At 47.4% G+C, this 19,427-nt stretch overlaps 1 protein-coding gene across 2 annotated transcripts; it reads right to left on the bottom strand.

Annotated features, from left to right (window-relative positions):
• Positions 1 to 2,308: 2,308 nt before the first annotated feature.
• LOC120061538 (40S ribosomal protein S21) lies at positions 2,309 to 16,764 on the bottom strand. 2 transcript variants are annotated; one of them, XM_039011457.1, is made up of 6 exons: positions 16,690 to 16,764; positions 10,136 to 10,217; positions 9,172 to 9,235; positions 8,866 to 8,937; positions 4,344 to 4,399; positions 2,309 to 2,372 (listed from the first exon to the last, which is right to left on the bottom strand). In XM_039011457.1, the coding sequence occupies exons 2-6, from the start codon at positions 10,183 to 10,185 to the stop codon at positions 2,363 to 2,365; spliced, it is 252 nt and encodes an 83-aa protein (XP_038867385.1). In that variant the 5' UTR covers positions 10,186 to 10,217; positions 16,690 to 16,764; the 3' UTR covers positions 2,309 to 2,362. The 2 variants fall into 2 exon arrangements, with proteins under 2 accessions (XP_038867385.1, XP_038867384.1); XM_039011456.1 differs by lacking the exons at positions 2,309 to 2,372; positions 4,344 to 4,399 and adding an exon at positions 4,731 to 5,135.
• Between the last annotated feature and the right edge of the window lie 2,663 nt (positions 16,765 to 19,427).

Genomic DNA, 19,427 nt, shown 5'->3' with positions numbered 1-19,427 from the left:
GTTCCTGGGATAATGGTGTTGATGTGAGTCATGACCAGCCTTTCGAAGCATTTCATGGCTACAGACGTGAGTGCTACGGGTCAGCAGTCATTTAGACAGGTTACCTTAGTGTTCTTGGGTACCGGGACTATGGTGGTCTGCTTGAAACATGCTGGTATTACAGACTCAATCAGGGAGATGTTGAAAATGTCAGTGAAGACACTTGCCAGTTGGTCAGCGCATGCTCGCAGTACACGTCCTCCCTGCAGCCTTGTGAATGTTGACCTGTTTGAAGGTCTTACATCGGCTGCGGAGAGCGTGATCACACAGTCGTCCGGAACAGCTGATGCTCTCATGCATGTTTCAGTGTTACTTGCCTTGAAGCGAGCATCTAAGTTATTTAGCTCATCTGGTAGGCTCGTGTCACCGGGCAGCTCTTGGCTATGCTTCCCTTTGTATTCTGTAATAGTTTGCAAGCCCTGCCACAGCCAACGAGCGCTGGAGCCGGTATAGTACGATTCGATCTTAGTCCTGTATTCGACGGTTGTCGATTTATTTATTTTCCACTGATTGCATGTTAGCTAGTAAAACAGAAGGTGTGTGGGGGGGTTATTATATCGCCTACGAATTCTCAGAAGGCAGCCCGACCTCTGCCCTCATTTTCTCAGTCTTCTCTTCATGCAAACGACGTGGATTTGGGCCGGGAAAGCAATATATCCTTCAAGTCGGGCTCGTTAACGATAACATACGCACTATACACACATGTACACATAGACTTTGTGTTGTAGATATGTGGTAGTAGAGTAGAGGCCGGAGGGCACAGTGTGTTGTGAAATCTGTTGTGAATGTATTGTAATGTTTTTAAAATTGTATAACTGCCTTAATTTTTGCTACACCCCAGGAAAAGTAGCCGCTGTCTTGGCAGGAACTAATGGGAATCCATAATAAACCCCAGGAGAGTAGCTGCTGCCTTGGCAGGAACTAATGGGGATCCATAATAAACCCCAGGAAAAGTAGCCGCTGTCTTGGCAGGAACTAATGGGAATCCATAATAAACCCCAGGAGAGTAGCTGCTGCCTTGGCAGGAACTAATGGGGATCCATAATAAACCCCAGGAAGAGTAGCTGCTGCCTTGGCAGGAACTAATGGGGATCCATAATAAACCCCAGGAAGAGTAGCTGCTGCCTTGGCAGGAACTAATGGGGATCCATAATAAACCCCAGGAAGAGTAGCTGCTGCCTTGGCAGGAACTAATGGGGATCCATAATAAACCCCAGGAAGAGTAGCTGCTGCCTTGGCAGGAACTAATGGGGATCCATAATTAACCCCAGGAAGAGTAGCTGCTGCCTTGGCAGGAACTAATGGGGATCCATAATAAACCCCAGGAAGAGTAGCTGCTGCCTTGGCAGGAACTAATGGGGATCCATAATAAACCCCAGGAAGAGTAGCTGCTGTCTTGGCAGGAACTAATGGGGATCCATAATAAACCCCAGGAAGAGTAGCTGCTGCCTTGGCAGGAACTAATGGGGATCCATAATTAACCCCAGGAAGAGTAGCTGCTGCCTTGGCAGGAACTAATGGGGATCCATAATAAACCCCAGGAAGAGTAGCTGCTGCCTTGGCAGGAACTAATGGGGATCCATAATAAACCCCAGGAAGCGTAGCTGCTGCCTTGGCAGGAACTAATGGGGATCCATAATAAACCCCAGGAAGAGTAGCTGCTGCCTTGGCAGGAACTAATGGGGATCCATAATAAACCCCAGGAAGAGTAGCTGCTGCCTTGGCAGGAACTAATGGGGATCCATAATAAACCCCAGGAAGAGTAGCTGCTGCCTTGGCAGGAACTAATGGGGATCCATAATAAACCCCAGGAAGAGTAGCTGCTGCCTTGGCAGGAACTAATGGGGATCCATAATAAACCCCAGGAAGAGTAGCTGCTGCCTTGGCAGAAACTAATGGGGATCCATAATAAACCCCAGGAAGAGTAGCTGCTGCCTTGGCAGGAACTAATGGGGATCCATAATAAACCCCAGGAAGAGTAGCTGCTGCCTTGGCAGGAACTAATGGGGATCCAGAACAAAAACAAATCAAGGAGACCAAGGATGGGCAACTCCAGTCCTCGAAGGGCCTGATTGGTGTCACAATTTCCCCCAGTCCCAACTTACACACCGCACCACAATAATCATGATCTTCAGTTTGGAATGCAGCTAGTTAACTCAGCTGTTTTGCTGATGGAGAAAAAAAAGTGACCCCACTTTAGGCCGCTGAGGACTGGAGTTGTCCATCCCAGTCTCAAAACTAAAGTACTAATGATGCCACTTGAAACGAATTCATTTGACATGTTTTTATTTTACAAAGAGATTCCAGAGTTGCATGTCCCAGACTAGAAGTTCCTGTAAGGAAGAGAGAGAGAGAGAACTCATTAGAACACATCAACAGGTACGTTACACCTGGCAGTGTTGAAGTAGACACAAAATGACAACAGGTAGCCAGGATGATGTTGATCAACATCTATTCACAAAAATATAAATACATTTGTAGATCCAGACCGATATTAGTTTAGGTATTTATGGCACCAGTAAGATACTGATAACGGCCTAGGCCATAAACCCGAAGACCCACGGCCATAAACCCGAAGACCCACGGCCATAAACCCGAAGACCCACGGCCATAAACCCGAAGACCCACGGCCATAAACCCGAAGACCCACGGCCATAAACCCGAAGACCCACGGCCATAAACCCGAAGACCCACGGCCATAAACCCGAAGACCCACGGCCATAAACCCGAAGACCCACGGCCATAAACCCGAAGACCCACGGCCATAAACCCGAAGACCCACGGCCATAAACCCGAAGACCCACGGCCATAAACCCGAAGACCCACGGCCATAAACCCGAAGACCCACGGCCATAAACCCGAAGACCCACGGCCATAAACCCGAAGACCCACGGCCATAAACCCGAAGACCCACGGCCATAAACCCGAAGACCCACGGCCATAAACCCGAAGACCCACGGCCATAAACCCGAAGACCCACGGCCATAAACCCGAAGACCCACGGCCATAAACCCGAAGACCCACGGCCATAAACCCGAAGACCCACGGCCATAAACCCGAAGACCCACGGCCATAAACCCGAAGACCCACGGCCATAAACCCGAAGACCCACGGCCATAAACCCGAAGACCCACGGCCATAAACCCGAAGACCCACGGCCATAAACCCGAAGACCCACGGCCATAAACCCGAAGACCCACGGCCATAAACCCGAAGACCCACGGCCATAAACCCGAAGACCCACGGCCATAAACCCGAAGACCTACGGCCATAAACCCGAAGACCTACGGCCATAAACCCGAAGACCTACGGCCATAAACCCGAAGACCTACGGCCATAAACCCGAAGACCTACGGCCATAAACCCGAAGACCTACGGCCATAAACCCGAAGACCTACGGCCATAAACCCGAAGACCTACGGCCATAAACCCGAAGACCTACGGCCATAAACACGAAGACCTACGGCCATAAACACGAAGACCTACGGCCATAAACACGAAGACCTACGGCCATAAACACAAAGACCCACGGCCATAAACACGAAGACCCACGGCCATAAACACGAAGACCTACGGCCATAAACCCGAAGACCTACGGCCATAAACCCGAAGACCTACGGCCATAAACCCGAAGACCTACGGCCATAAACCCGAAGACCTACGGCCATCCATCGTTACTTCAGAACAATGTTTCCACAAATCCTGGGGAACCTAGCATTACACACGAGGAAAAGCTGACTAGAACAAAACAAGTGTTAGTGATAAAAATAAACTTTGTGATCGTCAGGAACAGGAAACACCCACTCTCCCTGATTGGGCTGTTTTAACAGCGGAAAGATTTTAATCCAATCATGTTCTGCCCCTGAACAAGGCATTTGAACATCTTGGCCATGTTCTGTTATAATCTCCACCCGGCACAGCCAGAAGAGGACTTGCCACCCCTCATAGCCTGGTTCCTCTCTAGGTTTCTTCCTAGGTTTTGGCCTTTCTAGGGAGTTTTTCCTAGCCACCGTGCTTCTATACCTGCATTGCTTGCTGTTTGGGGTTTTAGGCTGGGTTTCTGTACAGCACTTTGAGATATCGGCTGATGTACGAAGGGCTTTATAAATAAAATAGATTTTGATAGAAGACTAATACCGTTTCCAGTCGACTGAGGAGTTAAGTACTTTTGCAGTAACCCATATTCTCAGATCAAGGGAGGCTCGTTCCAGCGTTTAAGACTTATTAGCACAGGTCAACAGGTGCATAGGGGTCAAAGGGCAATAAGGATGGCACTTGGGATGCAGCCCAGACCCAGTACTTACTTTGACACGATGCTGTCAGTCTTCGCCAGCCTCAGGAGGGAGTCGTCAGCCTCGCCCTGCAGGAGGGGACAGGAGGACCCGTTAAGACAGTTTACTACACACACACAGTCTTCGCCAGCCTCAGGAGGGAGTCGTCAGCCTCGCCCTGCAGGAGGGGACAGGAGGACCCGTTAAGACAGTTTACTATACACACACACAGTCTTCGCCAGCCTCAGGAGGGAGTCGTCAGCCTCGCCCTGCAGGAGGGGACAGGAGGACCCGTTAAGACAGTTTACTATATACACACACACACAGTCTTCGCCAGCCTCAGGAGGGAGTCGTCAGCCTCGCCCTGCAGGAGGGGACAGGAGGACCCGTTAAGACAGTTTACTATATACACACACACACACACACACACAGTCTTCGCCAGCCTCAGGAGGGAGTCGTCAGCCTCGCCCTGCAGGAGGGGACAGGAGGACCCGTTAAGACAGTTTACTATATACACACAGTCTTCGCCAGCCTCAGGAGGGAGTCGTCAGCCTCGCCCTGCAGGAGGGGACAGGAGGACCCGTTAAGACAGTTTACTATATACACACACACACAGTCTTCGCCAGCCTCAGGAGGGAGTCGTCAGCCTCGCCCTGAAGGAGGATCCGTTAAGACAGTTTACTACACACACACACACACAGTCTTCGCCAGCCTCAGGAGGGAGTCGTCAGCCTCGCCCTGAAGGAGGATCCGTTAAGACAGTTTACTATATACACACACACACACAGTCTTCGCCAGCCTCAGGAGGGAGTCGTCAGCCTCGCCCTGAAGGAGGATCCGTTAAGACAGTTTACTACACACACACACTTCTTATAGCACTATCACAAAGGGAAAAAAGCACATTATCAAATGATGCCATGGCATTTCAGTTGTCTACAAGTGGCTTCCTCTCCAGAATCTACACTGATGTGGAAGAACTGGGTAATTCATTAGATTCATTCAACTTTTTACACGCCTCACATCTCATAACACTGACCCTGTATTCAGGACAGAGTTCATTTATTTGACACGTGTTTTTTTTTTTTTTTTTTTTTTTACTTTAGTGCCTTATTGCAAACAGGATATCTGGAATCTGTTTTATAATGGACATTGAGGTTAGTATTGTGGAGTAACTACAATGTAACATCTCATAACAGGGATGTGATCAGAACATAGGAAATCGAAGACTACGGAAGGACAGTTCCGTCTCAGTCACGTGAACCTGGACGTTACGATCACAGTTACAGTTGTTGCCAGTGGAAATACTGTTTGCCTACAGTCTTGCTTTTTAAGAAATGGCAGGTTCTCAAACCATCTCAGTTCTCTACTAGACACTACAGGAGAGGACCTCAAACCATCTCAGTTCTCTACTAGACACTACAGAAGAGGACAGGGCCTCAAACCATCTCAGTTCTCTACTAGACACTACAGGAGAGGACAGGACATCAAACCATCTCAGTTCTCTACTAGACACTACAGAAGAGGACAGGGCCTCAAACCATCTCAGTTCTCTACTAGACACTACAGGAGAGGACCTCAAACCATCTCAGTTCTCTACAGGAGAGGACAGGACCTCAAACCATCTCAGTTCTCTACTAGACACTACAGCTGGGCCTCAAACCATCTCAGTTCTCTACTAGACACTACAGGAGAGGACAGGGCCTCAAACCATCTCAGTTCTCTACTAGACACTACAGGAGAGGACAGGGCCTCAAACCATTTCAGTTCTCTACTAGACACTACAGGAGAGGACAGGGCCTCAAACCATCTCAGTTCTCTACTAGACACTACAGGAGAGGACAGGGCCTCAAACCATCTCAGTTCTCTACTAGACACTACAGGAGAGGACAGGGCCTCAAACCATCTCAGTTCTCTACTAGACACTACAGGAGAGGACAGGGCCTCAAACCATCTCAGTTCTCTACTAGACACTACAGGAGAGGACAGGGCCTCAAACCATCTCAGTTCTCTACTACACTACAGGAGAGGACAGGGCCTCAAACCATCTCAGTTCTCTACTAGACACTACAGGAGAGGACAGGGCCTCAAACCATTTCAGTTCTCTACTAGACACTACAGGAGAGGATAGGACCTCAAACCATCTCAGTTCTCTACTAGACACTACAGGAGAGGACAGGGCCTCAAACCATCTCAGTTCTCTACTAGACACTACAGGAGAGGACAGGGCCTCAAACCATCTCAGTTCTCTACTAGACACTACAGGAGAGGACAGGGCCTCAAACCATCTCAGTTCTCTACTAGACACTACAGGAGAGGACAGGGCCTCAAACCATCTCAGTTCTCTACTAGACACTACAGGAGAGGACAGGGCCTCAAACCATTTCAGTTCTCTACTAGACACTACAGGAGAGGACAGGGCCTCAAACCATTTCAGTTCTCTACTAGACACTACAGGAGAGGACAGGGCCTCAAACCATCTCAGTTCTCTACTAGACACTACAGGAGAGGACAGGGCCTCAAACCATCTCAGTTCTCTACTAGACACTACAGGAGAGGACAGGGCCTCAAACCATCTCAGTTCTCTACTAGACACTACAGGAGAGGACAGGGCATCAAACCATCTCAGTACACTACAGAAGAGGACAGGGCCTCAAACCATCTCAGTTCTCTACTAGACACTACAGGAGAGGACAGGGCATCAAACCATCTCAGTACACTACAGGAGAGGACAGGGCCTCAAACCATCTCAGTTCTCTACTAATAAAACTACAGGAGAGGACAGGGCCTCAAACCATCTCAGTTCTCTACTAGACACTACAGGAGAGGACAGGGCCTCAAACCATCTCAGTTCTCTACTAGACACTACAGGAGAGGACAGGGCCTCAAACCATCTCAGTTCTCTACTAGACACTACAGGAGAGGACAGGGCCTCAAACCATCTCAGTTCTCTACTAGACACTACAGGAGAGGACAGGGCATCAAACCATCTCAGTACACTACAGAAGAGGACAGGGCCTCAAACCATCTCAGTTCTCTACTAGACACTACAGGAGAGGACAGGGCATCAAACCATCTCAGTACACTACAGGAGAGGACAGGGCCTCAAACCATCTCAGTTCTCTACTAGACACTACAGGAGAGGACAGGGCCTCAAACCATCTCAGTTCTCTACTAGACACTACAGGAGAGGACAGGGCCTCAAACCATCTCAGTTCTCTACTAGACACTACAGGAGAGGACAGGGCCTCAAACCATCTCAGTTCTCTACTAGACACTACAGGAGAGGACAGGGCCTCAAACCATCTCAGTTCTCTACTAGACACTACAGGAGAGGACAGGGCCTCAAACCATCTCAGTACACTACAGGAGAGGACAGGGCCTCAAACCATCTCAGTTCTCTACTAGACACTACAGCTGGGCCTCAAACCATCTCAGTTCTCTACTAGACACTACAGGAGAGGACAGGGCCTCAAACCATCTCAGTTCTCTACTAGACACTACAGAAGAGGACAGGGCCTCAAACCATCTCAGTTCTCTACTAGACACTACAGGAGAGGACAGGGCCTCAAACCATCTCAGTTCTCTACTAGACACTACAGGAGAGGACAGGTTCTCAAACCATCTCAGTTCTCTACTAGACACTACAGGAGAGGACAGGGCCTCAAACCATCTCAGTTCTCTACTAGACACTACAGGAGAGGACAGGACCTCAAACCATCTCAGTTCTCTACTAGACACTACAGGAGAGGACAGGGCCTCAAACCATCTCAGTTCTCTACTAGACACTACAGGAGAGGACAGGGCCTCAAACCATCTCAGTTCTCTACTAGACACTACAGGAGAGGACAGGGCCTCAAACCATCTCAGTTCTCTACTAGACACTACAGGAGAGGACAGGGCCTCAAACCATCTCAGTTCTCTACTAGACACTACAGGAGAGGACAGGGCCTCAAACCATCTCAGTTCTCTACTAGACACTACAGGAGAGGACAGGGCCTCAAACCATTTCAGTTCTCTACTAGACACTACAGGAGAGGACAGGGCCTCAAACCATCTCAGTTCTCTACTAGACACTACAGGAGAGGACAGGGCATCAAACCATCTCAGTTCTCTACTAGACACTACAGGAGAGGACAGGGCCTCAAACCATCTCAGTTCTCTACTAGACACTACAGGAGAGGACAGGGCCTCAAACCATTTCAGTTCTCTACTAGACACTACAGGAGAGGACAGGGCCTCAAACCATTTCAGTTCTCTACTAGACACTACAGGAGAGGACAGGGCCTCAAACCATTTCAGTTCTCTACTAGACACTACAGGAGAGGACAGGGCATCAAACCATCTCAGTTCTCTACTAGACACTACAGGAGAGGACACGCCTTGTAGTGTTGCAAAATGATGGTAACTTTCCCTAAACTCCCAGGTATTTCAGAAATCCTGGTTAGGGGAACTCTGGGAATCAGGAGGGAATAAGCAGAAAATCCAGACTCCTCTAGCAGAAATGTACAGTGGGCAGAAATGTACAACCGTAGCCTAGGAGAAAGAGGAAACGTACCATTCTACGGACGGCACCGCAGATAGCGTAGGTCTTGAACTGGCCATTGAAGCGACCGGTTACCTTGTCAACCTGCAATAGAAAATACAAAGGGGAAATGGAATCAGTACAATGAGATCTTACAGTAGTAATGAGCGTTAGGTTAACACAGCAGATCAATGAAGACGGTACAGACAGCGACCTAAATTGGCACACTATTCCCTATCGGCCCCAAAGGGGGGGGGGGGTGCGTTCAGCAAGACGCAACGTTTCAGAATGTTTTATGAAGAGTTCGCCTCGAAAGAGTTTTGTCATCAGTGACGTTACCTCAGCAATGTTGATCTGGATGGAGGCGTGGTCCTTGGCTCCAATGATCCTGTTGCTTGCAGAACTGAAAGACGGAAGACGGAAAATGGAATTAGAAAGGGGTATTTTCTTCGCCGCTGTAAAGTTAGCTAGCGATACATATTAAAACTAATCATATCACAAACTGTAAGGTATTATTCATTCTAACGCATTAGCTACTGCAGAGAGAGCATACTGTTCAGGAATAAAATGTACACTTTAAGCAACTGTATTTAATAAGACCCTTATATACGCCAAGTTGTCACACAATGCTTTACAGATACCTGCTCTAAAACCCTGAAGAACAAGGAATACATAAGAGATGGGTCAGCTAACAAGCAGGTTAGTTGTCAGGAGACTCGACGTTGAATTTCATTGGATTTAACGTCGGGCATAAATACGTTTGGATATACCATCTTAAATTCCTACCGCCAAAAGGACCAACAGCACAGACAACTGTAAAAGTATATTAAAATAAAAAAAATTACAAATCGGGCCTCCCGAGTGGCGCAGTGGTCTAAGGCCCTGCATCGCAGTTGCTAGCTGTGTCACTAGAGATTCTGGTTTGAGTCCAAGTTCAGGCTCTGTCGTAGCCGGTCGTGACCGGGAGACCCATGGGGCGGCGCAGAATTGGCCCAGCGCTGTCCGGGTTAGGGGAGGGTTTGGCCAGCAGGGATGTTCCTGTCCCATCGCCTCTCCCGAGTCCGTACGGGAGTTGCAGCGATGGGACTGTAACTACCAATTGGATACCACGAAATTGGGGAGAAAAAGGGGTAAAAAAAATATAAAATTTTATTCTGCATTCTGGCTTGTAGAGAAAACTTTCCAGATCCAAATGCTCATTTATGCCTGACGTACAATTCAAAGAAAATCAACGGTGGGTTTTCCGGGCTAGCTAGTCCGCTACCACAGGCTTCCATAACACAGGGGCACTCTGGGTACTCACCATTTACGTGGGACGTACAGGTCCACGAATTCACCAGCGTCGTTCTGCATTCTGGTTTTGGGTGATGATCGGTCAACTGGATCTGTGAAGGAAAATGATTCATAAAACATTAGGCCTGTTAGTCTCGCACAGAATGTCAGTGTATTGTAGCCCGGAAACCAGACATTGAATTTCATTAAGTTGTTGGTCGGGCATAAAAAGGAAAAAAAAAAAAACGTTCCTCTCGCGACCTCCACAAGTCAGAATGCTGAATAAAATAACACGTTTTCTTTTTTTACCGGTTGTCCGTGTGGTTGGGTCTTTTTGCAGGTAGGAATGTGAAGACGGGAACGTATAATTACGTAACCGTTTCATAGCGGTGGTAATTACGTAACCGTTTCATAGCGGTGGTAATTACGTAACCGTTTTACAGCGGTGGTAATTACGTAACCGTTTCACAGCGGTGGTAATTACGTAACCGTTTCACAGCGGTGGTAATTACGTAACCGTTTCATAACCGACCACATTGGAGGCCGGGTTGGAGCGAGTGGTCGCATTTCGCTCCGCAGGTAGTATTACAATTCATTACAGTACAACGGTTTGACTTGTCTGATCTTAGCTAGCTACATAGCCGTCTTTGTATCAAAGATAATTGTGTAGTTTGGAGTATTATCGTAATTACCGAGGTTAGCTAGTCAGCTATTTTCGTCCTAGTCAACACTGCTAGCTAGCCAGCAGCTAGCAGCTAGCCAACGTCTACCGTCTACCGAATAGCAGCACTGGTGGAGCGAGTGGTTGCATTTCGCGCCGCAGGTAGTATTACATTTCATTACAGTACAACGGTTTGACTTGTCTGACCTTAGCTAGCTACATAGCCGTCTTTGTATCAAAGATAATTGTGTAGTTTAGAGTATTATCGTAATTACCGAGGTTAGCTAGTCAGCTATTTTCGTCCTAGTCAACACTGCTAGCTAGCCAGCAGCTAGCAGCTAGCCAACGTCTACCGTCTACCGAATTGCAGCACTGTAGAAACTATTACATTACAACGGAACGACTTGATTAGTGTAGTGTTAGCTGGCTACATAGTTGTCTTTGCTGTCTTTGTATCCAAGATAATTGTGTAGTTAGAGTAATTGTCAAGGTTACCTAGCCAGTTACCGAGGCTACCTAGCCAGCTACACTTTCAAACTAAGTCAACAACGCAGCCACTGCTAGCTAGCCTACTCCACCAGCCAGCAGCACTATCATTTTAGTCAATAAGATTTTTTGCAACGTAAGCTTAACTTTCTGAACATTTGAGACGCGTAGTCCACTTGTCATTCCAATCTCCTTTGCATTAGCGTAGCCTCTCCTGTAGCCTGTCAACTATGTGTCTGTCTATCCCTCTTCTCTCCTCTCTGCACAGACCATACAAACGCTTCACACCGCGTGGCCGCCGCTACTCTAACCTGGTGGTCCCAGCGCGCACGACCCACGTGGAGTTCCAGGTCTCCGGCAGCCTCTGGAACTGCCGATCTGCGGCCAACAAGGCAGAGTTCATCTCAGCCTATGCTTCCCTCCAGTCCATCGACTTCTTGGCACTGACGGAAACATGGATTACCACAGATAACACTGCTACTCCTACTGCTCTCTCCTCGTCTGCCCACGTGTTCTCGCACACCCCGAGAGCCTCTGGTCAGCGGGGTGGTGGCACTGGGATCCTCATCTCTCCCAAGTGGACATTCTCTCTTTCTCCCCTGACCCATCTGTCTATCGCCTCCTTTGAATTCCATGCTGTCACAGTTACCAGCCCTTTCAAGCTTAACATCCTTATCATTTATCGCCCCCCAGGTTCCCTTGGAGAGTTCATCAATGAGCTTGACGCCTTGATAAGTTCCTTTCCTGAGGATGGCTCACCTCTCACAGTACTGGGTGACTTTAACCTCCCCACGTCTACCTTTGACTCATTCCTCTCTGCCTCCTTCTTTCCACTCCTCTCCTCTTTTGACCTCACCCTCTCACCTTCCCCCCCTACTCACAAGGCAGGCAATACGCTTGACCTCATCTTTACTAGATGCTGTTCTTCCACTAATCTCATTGCAACTCCCCTCCAAGTCTCCGACCACTACCTTGTATCCTTTTCCCTCTCATCCAACACTTCCCACACTGCCCCTACTCGGATGGTATCGCGCCGTCCCAACCTTCGCTCTCTCTCCCCCGCTACTCTCTCCTCTTCCATCCTATCATCTCTTCCCTCTGCTCAAACCTTCTCCAACCTATCTCCTGATTCTGCCTCCTCAACCCTCCTCTCCTCCCTTTCTGCATCCTTTAACTCTCTATGTCCCCTATCCTCCAGGCCGGCTCGGTCCTCCCCTCCTGCTCCGTGGCTCGACGACTCATTGCGAGCTCACAGAACAGGGCTCCGGGCAGCCGAGCGGAAATGGAGGAAAACTCGCCTCCCTGCGGACCTGGCATCCTTTCACTCCCTCCTCTCTACATTCTCCTCTTCTGTCTCTGCTGCTAAAGCCACTTTCTACCACTCTAAATTCCAAGCATCTGCCTCTAACCCTAGGAAGCTCTTTGCCACCTTCTCCTCCCTCCTGAATCCTCCTCCCCCTCCCCCCCTCCTCCTCCCTCTCTGCGGATGACTTCGTCAACCATTTTGAAAAGAAGGTCGACGACATCCGATCCTCGTTTGCTAAGTCAAACGACACCGCTGGTTCTGCTCACACTGCCCTACCCTGTGCTTTGACCTCTTTCTCCCCTCTCTCTCCAGATGAAATCTCGCGTCTTGTGACGGCCGGCCGCCCAACAACCTGCCCGCTTGACCCTATCCCCTCCTCTCTTCTCCAGGCCATTTCCGGAGACCTTCTCCCTTACCTCACCTCGCTCATCAACTCATCCTTGACCGCTGGCTACGTCCCTTCCGCCTTCAAGAGAGCGAGAGTTGCACCCCTGCTGAAAAAACCTACACTCGATCCCTCCGATGTCAACAACTACAGACCAGTATCCCTTCTTTCTTTTCTCTCCAAAACTCTTGAACGTGCCGTCCTTGGCCAGCTCTCCTGCTATCTCTCTCAGAATGACCTTCTTGATCCAAATCAGTCAGGTTTCAAGACTAGTCATTCAACTGAGACTGCTCTTCTCTGTGTCACGGAGGCGCTCCGCACTGCTAAAGCTAACTCTCTCTCCTCTGCTCTCATCCTCTAGACCTATCGGCTGCCTTTGATACAGTGAACCATCAGATCCTCCTCTCCACCCTCTCCGAGTTGGGCATCTCCGGCGCGGCCCACGCTTGGATTGCGTCCTACCTGACAGGTCGCTCCTACCAGGTGGCGTGGCGAGAATCTGTCTCCGCACCACGTGCTCTCACCACTGGTGTCCCCCAGGGCTCTGTTCTAGGCCCTCTCCTATTCTCGCTATACACCAAGTCACTTGGCTCTGTCATATCCTCACATGGTCTCTCCTATCATTGCTATGCAGACGACACACAATTAATCTTCTCCTTTCCCCCTTTTGATAACCAGGTGGCGAATCGCATCTCTGCATGTCTGGCAGACATATCAGTGTGGATGACGGATCACCACCTCAAGCTGAACCTCGGCAAGACGGAGCTGCTCTTCCTCCCGGGGAAGGACTGCCCGTTCCATGATCTCGCCATCACGGTTGACAACTCCATTGTGTCCTCCTCCCAGAGTGCTAAGAACCTTGGCGTGATCCTGGACAACACGCTGTCGTTCTCAACTAACATCAAGGCGGTGACCCGTTCCTGTAGGTTCATGCTCTACAACATTCGCAGAGTACGACCCTGCCTCACACAGGAAGCGGCGCAGGTCCTAATCCAGGCACTTGTCATCTCCCGTCTGGACTACTGCAACTCGCTGTTGGCTGGGCTCCCTGCCTGTGCCATTAAACCCCTACAACTCATCCAGAACGCCGCAGCCCGTCTGGTGTTCAACCTTCCCAAGTTCTCTCACGTCACCCCGCTCCTCCGCTCTCTCCACTGGCTTCCAGTTGAAGCTCGCATCCGCTACAAGACCATGGTGCTTGCCTACGGAGCTGTGAGGGGAACGGCACCTCCGTACCTTCAGGCTCTGATCAGGCCCTACACCCAAACAAGGGCACTGCGTTCATCCACCTCTGGCCTGCTCGCCTCCCTACCTCTGAGGAAGTACAGCTCCCGCTCAGCCCAGTCAAAACTGTTCGCTGCTCTGGCACCCCAATGGTGGAACAAACTCCCCCACGACGCCAGGTCAGCGGAGTCAATCACCACCTTCCGGAAACAACTGAAACACCACCTCTTTAAGGAATACCTAGGATAGGATAAAGTAATCCTTCTAACCCCCCCCCCCCCCTTAAAAGAGTTAGATGCACTATTGTAAAGTGGTTGTTCCACTGGATATCATAAGGTGAATGCACCAACTTGTAAGTCGCTCTGGATAAGAGCGTCTGCTAAATGACTTAAATGTAATAGCGGTGGTAATTACGTAACTGTTTCATAGCGGTGGTAATTACGTAACCGTTTCATAGCGGTGGTAGTACGTTCAGATTTAGATCGCCTCATGCATGTTGCACAAGATGAAAATACTTGCGTACTAGCAGAGCTCATGCTTACACGGTTCTGCTTTAAGTGACAGAAATCTAAAAGGTACTACCAGCGCTTTGAAAGTCGATTCAATTATATATATAAAATTATTCCTGAGTGGCGCAGCTGTTTAAGACACTCCATCTCAGTGCAAAAGGTGTCACTACAGTACCTGTTTCGAATCCAGGTTGTATCACATCCGGCCATGACTGGGCGGTGCACAATTGGCCGAGCACCATTCGGGTTAGAAAGTAAATTGTAAATAAGAGTTTGTCCTTAATTGACTTGCCGTGTTAAATAAAATATACTCATCTATGAAAACCAACGGTCCAAAATGCAAATCTCCATAATCCATTTTAACATTTTTGGGAGTTTCTACCCTTGCAGGAATGACGAAATTAACATGACAAAGAATGGAGTCCAGAGAAGTTTTTTTTAAATGGAAAAATAGCATTGGTTAGCTAGGCTGGACGCTGTGCGAGAATGAAGGCTAATTGACAGGCTCACTGTTTAACTCGTCATCTTTGTCGCATTTTCATATTTTAGTATAGGCGTTTTATATTACGAAACTCCTATTTTACAGATGCACAATCAAGAGCATCCTGTCGGGCTGTATCGCCCACAACCGTAAGGCTCTCCAGAGGGTAGTGAGGTCTGCACAACGCATCACCGGGGACAAACTGCCTGCCCTCCAGGACACCTATACAACCCGATGTCACAGGAAGGCCAAAAAGATCATCAAGGACAACAATCACCCCGCTATCATCCAGAAGGGGAGGTCAGAACAGGTGCATCAAAGCAGGGACATAGAAGCTGTTTTTCAGTCTCTATCTCAAGGCCATCAGACTGTTAAACAGCCACCACTAACATAGAGTGGCTGCTGTCAACAAACACTCAAATCTGGCTTTAATAAAATGGACTTAATAAAGGTATCACTAGTCACTTTAAATAACACCGCTTTAATAATGTTTACATATCCTACATTACTCATCTCATATGTATATATACTGCTCTATACCATCTTGCCTATGACACACGGCCATTGCTCATCCATATATTTATATGTACATATTCTTATTCATTCCTTACATTTGTGTGTATTAAGTAGTTGTTGTGAATTTGTTAGATTACTTGTTAGATATGTACTGCGCGGTCGGAACTAGAAGCACAAGCATTTCGCTACACTCTTATTAAGATCTGCTAACCATGTGTATTTGACAAATAAAATTAGATTGATGTTTTTTTCTCTCAAAGATTTCTCACCAGAACAAACGTATCTCTGAATTGTCAACGGAGCACTGAGCGTACCGCGAACTCTTTGTCTATCCTTTTACATTAACTCAGACCGTAATGCTAATTTTGCGACACATCGGAAACAGACCGACCATCATAACATGTCAAATCCAAAAAAGTTGCTGTGAGAAAGCGGTAACAGAGCTCAGTGCTTATTATCGGAAATATTAGGTTCCGAAATCTGACTTTTTGGATATGTTAGAGACACCACTGAAGGATTCAGAATAATTTGTCTTGGTAAAATGTATTTTATAACATAAGGAAGTGACATTTCATCACCAAAGCTCTCACACCCTACAAATGGCTAGCTACATTTACGTACGCTTGCTAACGTTTACTAGTCTGAAAATGACTAGCAGTTTGCACGAGTTAGGAAAAAGAAACACTGCGCGTATTATAGTAAGAATGTAATAAGACCCAGTTTTCCCCGAAAACGATGTCTCTAGTTGATAGAGGATATTTTCTACTAGTTGACTAGTGGCTACGAAGCCATGTGAAATCTGCGTTGACGCCGACGGCTCCAGCATGTGGCAAACAGCGGTAGCATGCAGCCTGTATTTTACCATAAAATGTATAAAAATAACGTCAGCATTCAAACCAAACAAAGTATTACCGTAGGCGGAGCTGTTTAGCAAAATATAATTTCACGAAATCGACATCCATGATTGATAATAGTACAGTATTTTCGTATTTGTACAACAGAGAAAATTCCTCTCACCGTTTATCACAAATGGCTGACAGGAAAGGGAGAGTATAGCTTCCGGAAGTTAAAACGAGTTCGACTAGTGTCGCAAGCAATTACTTCCTATGGGCGCTTAAAAAAAACGTATAAAATGTTCCTTTTAAAAAAAAACTCGAAGCCATAGAAATACTGAATAGAGGGAATCAGATAGACAAGAGTAATACAGGTCTCATAATAAGCATGAACATCTCTAAGTGTCAGGTATAATATTTTATTAGGTATATAACTATTCAGTTGTTGAAAAATACATAATATTGTTAGACATATATTTATTAATACAATCAATCAAATGCGCAATAAACAGATTTTTTCCTTCACCTTCAATATGAAGAAAACAATTGACAAGAAAGAAAAAAGACAAGGAATACATAGGTATTCATTACATCCACCACAGTAGTGAGTCATTTAGCAGACTCTCTTATCCAGAGCCACTTACAGTAGTGAGTCATTTAGCAGACTCTCTTATCCAGAGCCACTTACAGTAGTGAGTCATTTAGCAGACTCTATTATCCAGAGACACTACAGTAGTGAGTCATTTAGCAGACTCTATTATCCAGAGACACTACAGTAGTGAGTCATTTAGCAGACTCTGATCCAGAGCCACTACAGTAGTGAGTCATTTAGCAGACGTATCCAGAGTCACTTCAGTAGTGAGTCATTTAGCAGACTCTGACCCAGAGCCACTACAGTAGTGAGTCATTTAGCAGACTCTCTGATCCAGAGCCACTACAGTAGTGAGTCATTTAGCAGACTCTCTGATCCAGAGCCACTACAGTAGTGAGTCATTTAGCAGACTCTCTGATCCAGAGCCACTACAGTAGTGAGTCATTTAGCAGACACTCTTATCCAGAGCCACTACAGTAGTGAGTCATTTAGCAGACACTCTTATCCAGAGCCACCTACTGTCGGTGCATTCAACTAAGGTCGGTAAGACAATCACATATCACAGGTCAAGGAAGGAGGTTGAGTAAATCTAGAGTAATAACAGATAATAGTAATAGATCTCTGGAAGCATCCATACTACAGCACATATTACAGCAGTAATTGGTTATCTGGTCTAAAGTAGTGCACTATATAGGGAATAGGGTTCATTTTGGGGGATATCCACTACACAGTAGGCCTATACACTCCTCTGCTCAGGAAGACATCTAGCAGAAATGCTGTGACACTTATTCTCTTTCACACAGGTGCAGCCTACATTAACCGTACAAGGACACATACAAGTAACAAATGTACTTCCACATAGTTTTCTGTGAAAAACATTCATCTCGTATTGAATCGGGACTGCCTTCAGTCCTTTGACCATACATTTCGAGCAGGTGGCATTCCTGATGACAATTGGGGTCCGGCTGTTGTTGCTGCTGTATCTGAAAGGGAAGGAATCAAAGACAAAGGAATCAGCTTAGTAACAGAAAATATCAACAACTGCTGCTACTTTTACTCTGGAGGGGGGGGGGGGTATGTCATTTGAACCCTGGTCTATTAACTACTCACGTGTAATTCCAGGGGGCCAGAGAGGTTTCCTCAATCTTAGCGGTATGGTAGGTAACCTTCGGTTGCGTCTGTCTGTGTTGGTGATTCACAATTCTGCACCTTTCACTGGCAGGACAGCAGTGGGATTGAGAACTTCTACACAGAACGACTAGACATGACAGCAGCAGACCCTGAATTCACAGGGGGGGGAAAAAAGCAATGTTGTCAGATCCAGAAACGGACAGGCCAAAAGGTAGTTCTGGCAAAATGCCAGATGGGCTGGTCCGTCTTGGGTCAGTCTAAATAGGGGAGTTTGCGCTGAATTTAAGGGTTGCTGGCGCTGCACAGAGTGTGTACCACTAGACAGACACACCAGTAGCAAACCCTGAACGACCAAAAAGACAACAGTGTCAGATCCTACCCTAAACATATCGAGCGTCTCAAATGGCACCCTATTCCCTATGTAGTGCACTACTTTTGATTAGTGCCCATAGGACTCTGGTCAAAAGTAGTGCACTACATAGGGAATAGTGTTCCATTTGGGATGCACACATACGGTCCATTCACACCTACACCCTACACAGACTACTCAATACTATACATCAAACACGCACACTTTTGTAGTTGCATAGCAGTTGGCCTAATTGGTTTAAAGGGTTGTTTGTTTTGATTGTACTGATAGGACGTCAACCCAATGGCATCACTAGAGTAATTACAGGGTTATTACACAACTATAGGAGGAACTATGTTAATGTAACAGTATAACTTTAGACCGTCCCCTGGGCCCGAACCCCGAACCGGGAGCGAACCAGGGACCATCTGCACACATCAACAACAGCCACCCACGAAGCATCGTTACCCATCGCTCCACAAAGGCAGCGGCCCTTGCAGAGCAAGGGGAACCACTACTTCAAGGTCTCAAAGCGAGTGACGTCACCGATTGAAAGGCTATTAGCGCGCACCACCGCTAACTAGTTAGCCATTTCACATACGTTACATTAAGTATCATCAAATAGTGGTACTCTGCATTACACAGTGTCAATCTGAATCAGGGAGAAGGTCCCATTCATTCAAAGCCTAATTTCCTAGTGTACTCACCAGCAAGATCATGGTGAACTTCATGTTGAGGCCTCAAACAATGTCTTCTGAGTCTTTCTGAAGAAATGAAAAGTGTTGGTCCGAATACTACTACTACTGGTACTGCTACTGCTACTGCTACTGCTACTGCTACTGCTACTGCT

This window comes from Salvelinus namaycush, chromosome 16, assembly GCF_016432855.1.
Source record: "Salvelinus namaycush isolate Seneca chromosome 16, SaNama_1.0, whole genome shotgun sequence".
NCBI classification, from domain to species: Eukaryota; Metazoa; Chordata; class Actinopteri; order Salmoniformes; family Salmonidae; genus Salvelinus; species Salvelinus namaycush.
This window is presented reverse-complemented; position numbering and strand designations above follow the sequence as displayed.

Bases quoted from the DNA above. Each gene is read 5' to 3' on its own strand.
- LOC120061538 (XM_039011456.1), bottom strand. From the start codon at position 10,185: ATGCAGAACGACGCTGGTGAATTCGTGGACCTGTACGTCCCACGTAAA. The intron at 9,236-10,135 runs GTGAGTACCCAG...TCCGTCTTTCAG, and splicing joins CTGTACGTCCCACGTAAATG to TTCTGCAAGCAACAGGATCA. The intron at 8,938-9,171 runs GTAACGTCACTG...TTTCTATTGCAG, and splicing joins TCCAGATCAACATTGCTGAG to GTTGACAAGGTAACCGGTCG.